A 13,582-nucleotide genomic window follows, 5' to 3' on the forward strand; every position below is an offset into this window, starting at 1 on the left:
GCGGCCTGACGCCATACGCTCATCACTTTGTAGATGTTCTCTGGTTGAGTGTAGAACTACAGTATGTAGATGTTCCCTGGTTGAGCGTAGAGCTACAGTATGTAGATGTTCCCTGGTTGAGCGTAGAGCTACAGTATGTAGATGTTCTCTGGTTGAGCGTAGAGCTACAGTATGTAGATGTTCTCTCTGGTTGAGTGTAGAACTACAGTATGTAGATGTTCTCTCTGGTTGAGTGTAGAGCTACAGTATGTAGATGTTCTCTGGTTGAGCGTAGAGCTACAGTATGTAGAAATTCTCTGGTTGAGCGTAGAGCTACAGTATGTAGATGTTCCCTGGTTGAGCGTAGAGCTACAGTATGTAGATGTTCCCTGGTTGAGCGTAGAGCTACAGTATGTAGATGTTCCCTGGTTGAGCGTAGAGCTACAGTATGTAGATGTCTCCTCTCTGGTTGAGCGTAGAGCTACAGTATGTAGATGTTCTCTCTGGTTGAGCATAGAGCTACAGTATGTAGATGTTCTCTCTGGTTGAGCATAGAGCTACAGTATGTAGATGTCTCCTCTCTGGTTGAGCATAGAGCTACAGTATGTAGATGTTCTCTCTGGTTAAGCGTAGTGCTCATGGTAAAGAAAAGCTCCCGGCTGTCTTTGGACAGTTGCAGTGTTTCTTTTTTTGTACTCAATTTTTATTGAACAGTTTTCCACATAACAGTTACAGCAAAGTTGTCAGCATATAAACATTGATGAACGTTAAGCAGCATTCATGTAACAATAATCTTGTATGTGTTGTGATGAACCGCCATGGAGAGTAAATGGTTAATGAGGTGCCAGAATACATCACTTATCTATACGTGATGGCTGTTATTTGTTGGGATACCCTGTCCATTTTGTCCATGTTGTCCATTTTGTCCATTTTGTCCATGTTGTCCGTGTTGTCCGTGTTGTCCACGTTGTCCATTTTGTCCATTTTGTCCATGTTGTCCACGTTGTCCATGTTGTCCATTTTGTCCGTGTTGTCCATTTTGTCCATTTTGTCCGTGTTGTCCATTTTGTCCATTTTGTCCTTGTTGTCCATTTTGTCCGTGTTGTCCATGTTGTCCGTGTTGTCCATGTTGTCCATGTTGTCCGTGTTGTCCATGTTGTCCATGTTGTCCATTTTGTCCGTGTTGTCCATTTTGTCCGTGTTGTCCATTTTGTCCATTTTGTCCGTGTTGTCCATTTTGTCCGTGTTGTCCGTGTTGTCCATGTTGTCCATGTTGTCCGTGTTGTCCATGTTGTCCATGTTGTCCGTGTTGTCCATGTTGTCCGTGTTGTCCGTGTTGTCCATTTTGTCCGTGTTGTCCATGTTGTCCGTGTTGTCCATTTTGTCCGTGTTGTCCATTTTGTCCGTGTTGTCCATGTTGTCCGTGTTGTCCATTTTGTCCGTGTTGTCCATTTTGTCCATGTTGTCCATGTTGTCCATTTTGTCCATGTTGTCCATTTTGTCCATGTTGTCCATGTTGTCCATGTTGTCCGTGTTGTCCATTTTGTCCGTGTTGTCCATTTTGTCCGTGTTGTCCATGTTGTCCGTGTTGTCCATTTTGTCCATGTTGTCCATTTTGTCCATGTTGTCCATGTTGTCCATTTTGTCCATTTTGTCCATGTTGTCCATTTTGTCCATGTTGTCCATGTTGTCCGTGTTGTCCATTTTGTCCGTGTTGTCCGTGTTGTCCATTTTGTCCGTGTTGTCCATGTTGTCCGTGTTGTCCATGTTGTCCGTGTTGTCCATGTGGTCCATGTTGTCCATTTCCAGCCAGTTGTCCACTGTGGGGGGGTCGACTTGGAACCATTTGTGAGTGACGGCTTTTTTTGACTGCTGCAGTAAAAATGTCACCAGATCAATTATCAGTTCCCGTAATAGTTTCTGGTTTATCACTAAATAGAGTCATACAAGTGATGGGATCTGTAGACTGAGAAGTTCTTGTATGATTTTCCCAATATGTTTTGATTTTAGGACGGTTCCCAAAGATGTGATCTTGGTGTGCCTCCAACATCGTTGGGTAGATGTTGTTTGGTGAGACTTCAGTTTTGGAGTAAAGAATAAACGGACCAGGTTTAACGGCAGTCCGCAGGACATGACGTTGACATCGGTCTTACACAGATTGTTCCACTGTTCCGTGGTTCTTGCAGGACACAACTCCTTTTGCCATGTGTCTTTACTGTGGCTGCTGGAGGTTCCCCGGCCCGCCGCAACTCCTTCACACTATTTTGAAATGATGAAATGAGAGTTGCAGTGTTTCGTATCTCATCCTGGGTTGGAGGCTTTTCCATATGAACCCACACAGCATTCCTCTGCACTCTATTGCTTTTCTATATGTACTGATAGAAGGAGGTAAAATAGTTGTGGTAATATATTCATTTGAACGATGTGTTTGAAGTCCAGCGGTAGTAAACTCAACTTACTTAAATCTGTCTTTGTTGCTTTGGTAGCAGATAGTTTAATTGCACAGATGGTTGATAAATGTTATGGACTTTTTATTCCTAAATATTTCATGTTCTTATCGTCCCAAAGAAATGACAAAGGTCACATATTTGTACCAGGGGTGTGTAATTATAGGAGAGAACTTGGGTTTTATACACGTTCAGTTTATATCCTGAGCAATGACCAAATGTATTTTCAGGGCAACATGAATCCTGCCAAGGTTCCAGAAGTGATTGTTGTGAAACTCTGTGTCGCGTTCAGGACTGAGTTGAGCTTTCTTCACTTGATAGGAAGTCAGGTGTTATTTCAGTGTCGGGGTGAATCTGACTACTACAATCCGATATTTTGCAGTTCCTGTGAGGACCATGTGATCTCCTGCAGTAGTGGTAGAATAATTCTTCTTCAAGAAGAGAAGGAACACTTGTCATTTCATGTCATAGACCTGATTGATTTGTTGTTGCACATCACATCGATGTTCTTAACATTTCACGAGGTGTTTACTAAACTGTTGGGCTGTTTCAAAGTTTTGTCTCAATGAAGTTAACGTATTTAAAGTTTTTGACTTTTTGAAGGCAATATAATAAAAGCTCCGAACGTGACGACTGGAAGAGCATTAAACTCCTTTATTATTGACAAACGTTTGAGGAGGTTCAGAAAAAGGTTGTGCTCTATTGTTGTCACATCCTTCACATATTTAGAGTATTCAATTTAAGAAAGTACATGATGAATGGAAATGAAGTAAGTGTGTTGTATTTCGGTCCGGCGAGGTGTTGCAGTACGTTTAGCACAACTTTATAATCACATATCTTATTGAAGTCATTAGCGTACTGTGGGAGAACCCATTCCACCAGTGCTTTACAGGGTTCCACTTTGCTCATTTTCGCCCACGTGGTGTAGTTTGTTGTGGTGACGGTGTTTCCTGTGTTGCAGGTCTGTAGAGATGCGGAGCTGCTGAGGGTTCGGGGCTGCTGAATACTAAAGTGGACTGCAGGCCCAGAAACACAGACCCAGTTCCGAGGTTCCAAGCTCGTCATCGCAGCAGCCCTGTTGGGGTTGCTATGGCGACCCGGCGCCGCTCCCAGACCCAGGAAACCCCACTGTGTGCCAAGAGTCTCTAAGAGCTGCTGCTCCGCTCTCCTCATGAGTCTTGTCTGTGTGCTCCCCGGCTCCTGGCCACAGCCCCCCCCCTCCAGCAGCAGCCCCCCCCCCAGCAGCAGCAGCGTTCTCTCTTTGGCTCCAGCATGTTCCACCAGCAGGACCCCCTGAAGGGCCCGCTGCAGGAGGGCCACCCGGCCAGCCGCCAGGTCTTCCACTGCCAGGAGTGTGGCAAGCAGTACAACACCCAGCTGGGCTACCGCCGCCACCTGGTAGCGGCCCATGGCACCGCGGGGGGACTGCCCTGCTCCGAGGGGGGCCCCCCCCTGCTGGAGCACCTGGGCGGACACATGGACAGACCCCCCCCGGCGGAGGGCGGCACCAACGTGGCGGTGCCGGTGAGAGAGAGGAAGTACTCCTGCGAGCGCTGCGACCGCCGCTTCTACACCCGGAAGGACGTGCGGCGCCACGCGGTGGTGCACACGGGGCGCCGCGACTTCCTGTGCCCCCGCTGCGCCCAGCGCTTCGGCCGCAGGGACCACCTGACCCGCCACTTGAAGAAGAGCCACGCCCAGGAGGCGGGTCTGATGCCCCCCTGTAACTCCAGCACCCCCGTGGCCACCTCCAGCCCGGCCCCCCAGGGCCCGGTGAAGGAGGAGCCCAGCCCGGCCCCCGCCGAGCTGAGCGCCGTCTCCAAGGAGCCCATGGAGCCCTTCCCCAGGGACATGTACGCCTCCTACCCCATGGCCAACGCCGTCCCTGGGCTCGGCCACGCCCACGGCCTGATGCAGGGCTCGCTGCCCTCCGGCATGGCGGTGGGCCGCCACATGTCGCCGCAGCCCCCGCACCACCACCACCTGCAGCCCCCGGCGGGGCCGCAGCAGCAGCCCTACGGCAACATGCCGCGGTACCAGCACGGATCTACCTCATATCCCCGCGCCGACGTGGACAGCTTCCTCCTGGACCTCCAGAGTGCCCCCCCGCCCCACTCCTCCACCTCGGCCTCCGCCTCTCCTCAGAGGGAGGCGCTGGGCGAAGGCCTGAATGCGGTGGGAGACCCTCACCTGCTCTCCAGGAGCCCCGCCGAGCTGTCCTGCACCACCAACATGGACCTGGGCCCCCTGCTGAGCTTCCTGCCGTTCAGCCTGCCGCCTTACAGTCCTCACGTGGGGATGGGAGGGTTGGTGATGAGCTACCCCCCCACCGCCACCACCACCACCTCCTCCCCCTCCCCCTCCACCACTCAAGCCCCGGGGCCCTTCCCTTTCTTCCAGCCTTCCCAGGCCCACGTGGCGCAGGGCCCCGGGGCCCACAGCCACAGCCAGCTACCTCAGGCCTACAGCAGTCCTGCTATGAGCGCCTCCAGCTCTCTACCTCACTACTACCAAGCCTTTCAGCAGTAAGCAGCTCTTTACACCTCGCCTTCATACGCACCGTGGTGACGGAAGGAGGCAACGTGAGTGTGGAACAATTGTCACTTTGGCTTTTCAGTGCTAATGTTGTTAATCTTAGTTGTTTTTGTTGAACACAACAAATCACCTCATCAGTATTACCTCATTATTTAAGATGTAAGCTTGAATGTTTAAGGAACCGTCGGAAATCTCACCGCAACCAAAAGACAGCCATTCTTGTCAAGTTTGTTACAAAAGGCAAAATATGCAACGTGAGCAGAATAACGTGACATCACATGACTGGCGTGGAGACGAGCACTGAAGCGCGGACCAGGACTAGACTGTCATGAGACTTGGCCCGGTTCAGATCCCAGATGTAGGACTAGATGAACCCCTTCATGGCAGATTGACTGTTCTTACACCGGAGCCATTGTTTCTCTGTTGTCACCTGTTTAACAGAGATCACCCTTCTGATAGCGAGCCCTGAATCCGGCGGCGCCACAGACGTGGGGGCCAGTAGTTGGTCTGCCCGCTGGCGCTCTTTGCTGTAGGAGAGCTACACAACGCAGCTTTTCACTGAAGACCTTCAAAGAATCTGCCGTAAAGCCTGCGTCCATGTCGGCAGACAATACTCTAGTGAAAATACATTTTAAAGGAGAATTTAGTTAAATTTCCTGCAGAAAAACTGACAAATGTCATGTGAACAGAGTTTAACTGACTTCTCACCCAGCAGGGAAAATCCTGCTTGTTTTTCTTTTTGTTTGTTTTTTGAGACGTGTGAGTGATAATGAAGGTGTTTCCTGTTAGTGATGTGAAGGGAAAAGTTAAATAAGTTGTGGCAGAAACGCAGTGAAGCCCTGATCGGCGCCAGGTGGAGTCCCACTGCTCTGATGCGGGTGTTTCCACCAGGAGCACTTCACCTTCAGTTGGAGCCACAAAGAGGAAATGTCTGTGTCCATTCATTGAACATGTGACACCTGCAGAAGTCAGACACACAGTTTAACAGTGTGTTGACATTGGCTTTGAGAAAAACTGTCGGTTATTGGAAAAAAATCTGCATCGGATGAAAATGCGGCTTTTAATAAGGAATTCTAAGAATTTTATTGACATTTTAGTATTCAGCATCGGCAAATACCCACATGTGAGAGATTGTACTCTTCCTGTGAACGACGTTGCATCCCCAACCCCAAACTAAAGCGTGTTTGAGGACATGTCCCCCTGGAGCTGGACCGTCCCCCGGGGACGTCCTTCTGTCTGGACAGATCCTGTGGAGCCACACATGGAACCTGTTCCTCGTTACTTAGTGAAGCTAAAGTGTCAGTCGTTGTACTCAGGAGTTGAACACGGAGTCCAGGTGGAAGGCAGACGGTGCTGACCCCCAGACCCCCGGACCCCCAGACCCCCGGACCCCCAGACCCCGGGACCCCCAGACCCCCGGACCCCCAGACCCCCAGACCCCCGGACCCCCCACGGCTCGCTTCTCTAGATTAGTAGAGAAAATGCACTTATGACTCGTTGACATTGTGGAAGCAAACCATGAGGCTGCTCCGCTCCACTTTTCTCTTCATCGCTCACTGTGGTACTGCTTCTTCACCTCCTCCTCCTCTATCCGTTCTTCACCTCCTCCTCCTCCTCTCTGACCGTTCTTCACCTCCTCCTCCTCTCTGACCGTTCTTCACCTCCTCCTCCTCTCTGACCGTTCTTCACCTCCTCCTCCTCTCTGACCGTTCTTCACCTCCTCCTCCTCCTCCTCTCTGACCGTTCTTCACCTCCTCCTCCTCCTCTCTGACCGTTCTTCACCTCCCTCCTCCTCTCTGACCGTTCTTCACCTCCTCCTCCTCTCTGACCGTTCTTCACCTCCTCCTCCTCCTCTGAGCTGTGTTCTTCACCTCCTCCTCTCTGACCGTTCTTCACCTTCTCCTCCTCTCTGACCGTTCTTCTCCTCCTCCTCTCTGACCGTTCTTCACCTTCTCCTCCTCTCTGACCGTTCTTCACCTCCTCCTCCTCTCTGACCGTTCTTCACCTCCTCCTCCTCTCTGACCGTTCTTCACCTTCTCCTCCTCTCTGACCGTTCTTCTCCTCCTCCTCTCTGACCGTTCTTCACCTTCTCCTCCTCTCTGACCGTTCTTCACCTCCTCCTCCTCTCTGACCGTTCTTCACCTCCTCCTCCTCCTCTGAGCTGTGTTCTTCACCTCCTCCTCTCTGACCGTTCTTCACCTTCTCCTCCTCTCTGACCGTTCTTCTCCTCCTCCTCTCTGACCGTTCTTCACCTTCTCCTCCTCTCTGACCGTTCTTCACCTCCTCCTCCTCTCTGACCGTTCTTCACCTTCTCCTCCTCTCTGACCGTTCTTCTCCTCCTCCTCTCTGACCGTTCTTCACCTTCTCCTCCTCTCTGACCGTTCTTCACCTCCTCCTCCTCTCTGAGCTGTGTTCTTCACCTCCTCCTCCTCTCTGACCATTCTTCTCCTCCTCCTCTCTGACCGTTCTTCACCTCCTCCTCCTCCTCTCTGAGCTGTGTTCTTCACCTCCTCCTCTCTTCTTCCTGCCTCACTCGGACCTTGCCGTGGTGAGGAAGTTGAGACTGAATTGAAAGGAGGCGCTGAGCAGACAGAAGGTTAGTCGTCTTCACAAGGTGACAGTGTTTCCATCAGAACAGCTGGAGAACCTCCCTGAAGCTCGGCTTCAATCTTTTCAGTCTGTTTGAGTCGCATCAAATTAATAAAACAAAGAAGTAAGGCTGCACAATGTATGGGTTTGTTGTGACTCATTGTGTATATCTCAACCGTTATGTTTCCATGTTTGAGTCCTGCTGCTGCAGCGTTCTCATGGTTTGTATCCAGAGAACCAGACGGTAGAACCACAAGCTGCTTCCTTTCAAGTGACCATCAGAACTTCCTCACTGAAGGATTTGAGCCGCCGATCCGCCTGCGTCCCTTCTCCAGACGGTGGTGGTGGTGGTCAGGGTTAGGGAGCGGGTCAATCCAGACCAGATGAATTCCTCCAACATCATCAACAGTCTCACTTTACAGCGGCACAGTGGTGTCTGGCCCAACTTCCCACTGCGCTTCCTTTAGTGCAGGGGTCTCAAACTCCGGTCCTGGAGGGCCGCAGCCCTGCATGTTCTCCATGTGTCCTTGCTTCCACACAGCTGATTGCAATGAGCAGCTGGTTGTCTGGCTTCGTGCTGAAGGTGCTGATGAAGCATCAGGACACTCAGGGGAGGGAGACGTGGAAAACATGCAGGGCTGCGGCCCTCCAGGATCTGAGTTTGACACCCCTGCTTTAGTGGATATTTTCCATTGACTTCTTTTAAATATCGCAACCAGATGCTGGATTGGGTCAGTCGTCCCTGTTCCTCTGTTGGTTCCTCTGTTTCTAGTCTTTCCACCAGAAACAACCAGGTTCTAGTTCTGGTCCAGGGCCAGATTCAGCACCAGTTCTTTGTCTTTCCACCTCCAAAGCCTATCAGGGGCTAAACTGGTGCTAGGCCGGCCCCCCATGGTTGCTGGGCCAGAGCAGGGTCATACACATCATCAGCTGGGGGCGGAGTTATCTCTGGAGTTACCTCTGGAGTTACCTCTGGAGTTACCTCTGGAGTTATCTCTGGAGTTACCTCTGGAGTTACCTCTGGAGTTATCTCTGGAGTTACCTCTGGAGTTATCTCTGGAGTTATCTCTGGAGTTATCTCTGGAGTTATCTCTGGAGTTATCTCTGGAGTTACCTCTGGAGTTACCTCTGGAGTTACCTCTGGAGTTATCTCTGGAGTTATCTCTGGAGCTATCTCTGGAGTTATCTCTGGAGTTATCTCTGGAGTTATCTCTGGAGTTACCTCTGGAGTTACCTCTGGAGTTATCTCTGGAGTTACCTCTGGAGTTATCTCTGGAGTTACCTCTGGAGCTACCTCTGGAGTTACCTCTGGAGTTATCTCTGGAGTTACCTCTGGAGTTACCTCTGGAGTTATCTCTGGAGTTACCTCTGGAGTTACCTCTGGAGTTATCTCTGGAGTTACCTCTGGAGTTACCTCTGGAGTTACCTCTGGAGTTACCTCTGGAGTTATCTCTGGAGTTATCTCTGGAGTTTCCTCTGGAGTTATCTCTGGAGCTACCTCTGGAGTTATCTCTGGAGTTACCTCTGGAGTTTCCTCTGGAGTTACCTCTGGAGTTATCTCTGGAGTTACCTCTGGAGCTACCTCTGGAGCTACCTCTGGAGTTATCTCTGGAGTTATCTCTGGAGTTTCCTCTGGAGTTACCTCTGGAGTTATCTCTGGAGTTATCTCTGGAGTTTCCTCTGGAGTTTCCTCTGGAGTTTCCTCTGGAGTTACCTCTGGAGTTACCTCTGGAGTTACCTCTGGAGTTATCTCTGGAGTTATCTCTGGAGTTTCCTCTGGAGTTTCCTCTGGAGTTATCTCTGGAGTTATCTCTGGAGTTATCTCTGGAGTTTCCTCTGGAGTTACCTCTGGAGTTATCTCTGGAGTTATCTCTGGAGTTATCTCTGGAGTTTCCTCTGGAGTTATCTCTGGAGTTATCTCTGGAGTTATCTCTGGAGTTATCTCTGGAGTTATCTCTGGAGTTATCTCTGGAGTTTCCTCTGGAGTTACCTCTGGAGTTACCTCTGGAGTTATCTCTGGAGTTATCTCTGGAGTTACCTCTGGAGCTACCTCTGGAGTTACCTCTGGAGTTATCTCTGGAGTTACCTCTGGAGTTATCTCTGGAGTTTCCTCTGGAGTTTCCTCTGGAGTTATCTCTGGAGTTATCTCTGGAGTTATCTCTGGAGTTATCTCTGGAGTTATCTCTGGAGTTTCCTCTGGAGTTACCTCTGGAGTTACCTCTGGAGTTATCTCTGGAGTTATCTCTGGAGTTACCTCTGGAGCTACCTCTGGAGTTACCTCTGGAGCTACCTCTGGAGCTACCTCTGGAGTTACCTCTGGAGTTACCTCTGGAGCTACCTCTGGAGCTACCTCTGGAGCTACCTCTGGAGTTATCTCTGGAGTTACCTCTGGAGCTACCTCTGGAGCTACCTCTGGAGTTATCTCTGGAGTTATCTCTGGAGTTGTCTCTGGAGCTACTTCTGGAGTTGTCTCTGGAGCTACTTCTGGAGTTACCTCTGGAGTCTTTTAATGGTTTCATGTGAAACAGAACTTTAATCATTTACGTAGGTTTCCATTATAAATGGATGTAGAGCTGCGTTCTATCATTCTACACCTCCATTCCTCATTCTATCATTCTACACCTCCATTCCTCGTTCTATCATTCTACACCTCCATTCCTCCTTCTATCATTCTACACCTCCATTCCTCCTCCTATCATTCTACACCTCCATTCCTCCTCATGCTGAAGCTTTTGATTCAGACACGTCCAGAAATAAAGTGAAAGGAGCAGAAATTGACTATGTAATGTCCACATGGGGACAAAGAAGCCCAACGCTCATTCATGTGTTGTTTTATTCTCTCTCTGGCCACTAGGGGCTCCAGACTGAAACAATTCTCTCTCTGGCCACTAGGGGCTCCAGACTGAAACAATTCTCTCTCTGGCCACTAGGGGCTCCAGACTGAAACAATTCTCTCTCTGGCCACTAGGGGCTCCAGACTGAAACAATTCTCTCTCTGGCCACTAGGGGCTCCAGACTGAAACAAGACAGACGTGAATAAACACCAATAGAGGACGAGGAGACTCAATGTTTTCTAGTTCTTTGGTCTGCATGCGAAGTTCAGGCCAGACTAGATGTAGGGACCTGGACCAGACCATGAATACAGTCCGTCTCCTGGTTCCTGGACCAGACCACGGTTACAGTCCGTCTCCTGGTTCCTGGACCAGACCATGAAGACAGTCTGTCTCCTGGTTCCTGGACCAGACCATGAAGACAGTCTGTCTCCTGGTTCCTGGATCCTGCCAGAACTACGTTGGTGGAATCGGTGACTCTGGAGTGAGGCGATGACGTGGCTCTCACTGGCTCCCGACAATGGAAACACACCCGGTTCTTTGACGAACTGGCTCTGAATGAGCTCCTGGTTCTTTCTGGTGGAAAAGTCCTCTGGTTCTTCCTCTGTTGGTTCCTCTGTTTATTTCGTGGCAGTCTTTGTTAGATTTCTCTGTCAAGTAGAAGCTCCTCTTCCTGCCTGGCCACTGGATGTGAGGAGGCTGCCGCTCTGCTCACTTTCAATCTTCTCGTTCTACAGAAGATTGGAGAAGGAATTCTTTCAATGGCCTTTCTGAGCACTTGTGCCGATTTTCCACATCCAGCAGTGATCAACAGCCGAGGTGTTTGATTGAGTGAGGACGTGTTGCTGTCCAGTCTGTCCGTCTGGACAGTCCTGTCATGATCAGCTCCCTGGAGAAGGTGGTGGTCCTGCTGTCCACCCCCACCCTAACAACCCTCAGCGTGTTGCACCAGCGTCTTAAAATGCTACTGTTGTGCCTCTCTAAGAGTGTCTAACCTCCACACTGGGTTCAAGCACTTATGTCAATTTTAAAACATGGATTTGATCTTTACCTCTAACACACACAACTGTGGGTTTTTCTTTTGTTTGTATTTTTATTTGCTTTTAGTGATTTTGGCCTCTTGATTTGTGCCATTAGATTGAAACTATAAAGTAGATTTTATGAATCTAAACTCTGTATCTAGTGGCAGACTGACATAATTCAAACGTTTCTACCTCTATGTTGTCATGTATCATTCTGCAAAAAATCATTAGAGCTAGTTTTAACCTGTAAGAGGCAGTTTTACCACTGAAATGGAAAGATGTTCAAAACTCTGCTTTGAAGGCGCGGCGGGAACCTTCAGTTCTGGCAATGTTTTCCACTGTGGTCTTTCTCTATACTTGCCTTTAATTATATTTCTACTTATTTACTACCTCAGAAGGGACAGACAGAAGCCTGTCTAACTGCAGAGAAGACGTCTGTGTAGAGTTTTATATTTGTCAGAACAAGCACATGTACTTTGTAGCTCCATAGTTTTGTACTGAGGTTTGCTCACAGGAGAAAGTGTACTGCCTTGGTCTTTGTCTGGTTCTGCTGCTCCGTCGTCTGCAGGTTGTCGAACTCCTCTGTCCCTCCTCCAGCTGGCGCAGGACCAACGTTTGTCTTCATCTGCAGCTAAATTACCTTTCAAAAATGAAACTAAATCTGAGTTTAAACTTTAAGTTTAATAAAACTAAGGGGATGTTTTTTGCATTGAGCCATTTTTAAAGACGCTTTAATGTGTAAACTCGTGAGTTTGAATTGTTTATCTCCTTACATTTCGATGGTTCCAAAACTGCAAAAAAAAGTTCTGAATTCTTGCTTCAAACTATGTGAAAGCTGTAAAACCGTCAGGCCGATGTTGGCGAAAGCCTTCTTAGACGTGCAGTTTCACACTTTCATTTTGCCGTGGCAGCTGTGATGCTGCTTGTGAAGCAAAACGACGAGTCACTGCGGAGCAAGGCAGCAGGGCAGCGACGCTATTAAAGCTCTACGGTTTTGAAAATGCGGCTGCACTTTGGCTCACAGCACCAACCTATTATGATCTGTATTCGTGGGGCTTCGGGGGAATGTGGCCTGCAGTGTGGGGGTTTGAGTCCTGCTCAAGCTGCCATGGAAGCTCATCACTGGAGGGGATTCTGTCCACGGGGCAGGAGGCCTCACGCTTACATCAGCACTTGGACAGAAAACCTTGGCTATTTGAAGGTCAATGGATCATTTTACTGATAGGAAGGTTTGTGGCCCTGGAGCTGAATGAGTTTTGACGTCCCTGTTCCAGAGGATCCCAGTGTGTTCAGCAGAGCAGCTCTGCTCAGGGGTGGAATCACTGCTCCATCTGCTGTTCCTGAACAGTTGGCCTCCTGCTGGTGTTTGTGAGGGAACAGCAGCCTGCAGGTGTTTGTGAGGGAACAGCAGCCTGCAGGTGTTTGTGAGGGAACAGCAGCCTGCAGGTGTTTGTGAGGGAACAGCAGACGGAGCTCCAGACTGCAGGAGACGGAGGGCAGCAGGACAAGACGCCTCTTTTCATTTCACTGTTCAGTATGTTCATTACCTGCATTGAGGTGGACTGTTGAGAAGCACCACGACAGGTTGGACCACCTTTAACTTAGAATGTGTTAGGTGTTTGTATTATCACTTAATAGACTAGAGGGCAGTGGAAGAGATGTCATGTTGAAATTGCCTGAGCATAAAGTAATACGAAATAAAGAAATCTTTAGATTTACTGTGTGTCTGTTTTGCTTGGAACTTTGTCTCCCTCCCCTCCCCTCCCCTCCCTTACCACACACACACACACACACACACGTAATCTTGGCCACAGCTTCATTGGTGAACGCTGGTTGAATATTTTCCAGGACCTCAGAAGTGGTCTCAGATCTCTTTAGTATCATTTCACTGCCTGTCTCTCCACAAAGCACTTTATCTTGTTCACACATTCACTGATTCACACACCGATGATCCATTAGAGCAATTTGGGGTTCAGTGTCTTGCTCAAGGACACGTCAGCATGTGGGCAGATGGAGAATTGAACTTGCAAACTTTGGATTGAGAGAGCCTGCTCTACCAACCCAGCCACAGCTGCTCCTCACTCTGAAAACGTGGAACAACAAGCGTGGTTGTGATGAAAAGGAGTGAACATGAGGACGTCCATGTGTTTCAGGGTGGCCGTGTTCTTTGACATAGAAA

At 49.3% G+C, this 13,582-nt stretch overlaps 1 protein-coding gene across 1 annotated transcript; it reads left to right on the forward strand.

Moving 5' to 3' along the window:
* Positions 1-3,698: 3,698 nt before the first annotated feature.
* LOC308129966 (zinc finger protein PLAGL2-like) lies at positions 3,699-13,121 on the forward strand (the record flags this gene model as incomplete). Its single annotated transcript, XM_080496107.1, has 2 exons — positions 3,699-5,008; positions 11,119-13,121. One exon carries the CDS (start codon positions 3,699-3,701, stop codon positions 4,953-4,955), a length of 1,257 nt encoding a protein of 418 aa, XP_080352233.1. The 3' UTR covers positions 4,956-5,008; positions 11,119-13,121.
* Positions 13,122-13,582: the final 461 nt, after the last annotated feature.

Source organism: Blennius ocellaris (assembly GCF_963422515.1).
Source record: "Blennius ocellaris genome assembly, chromosome: 5".
NCBI lineage: Eukaryota > Metazoa > Chordata > Actinopteri > Blenniiformes > Blenniidae > Blennius > Blennius ocellaris.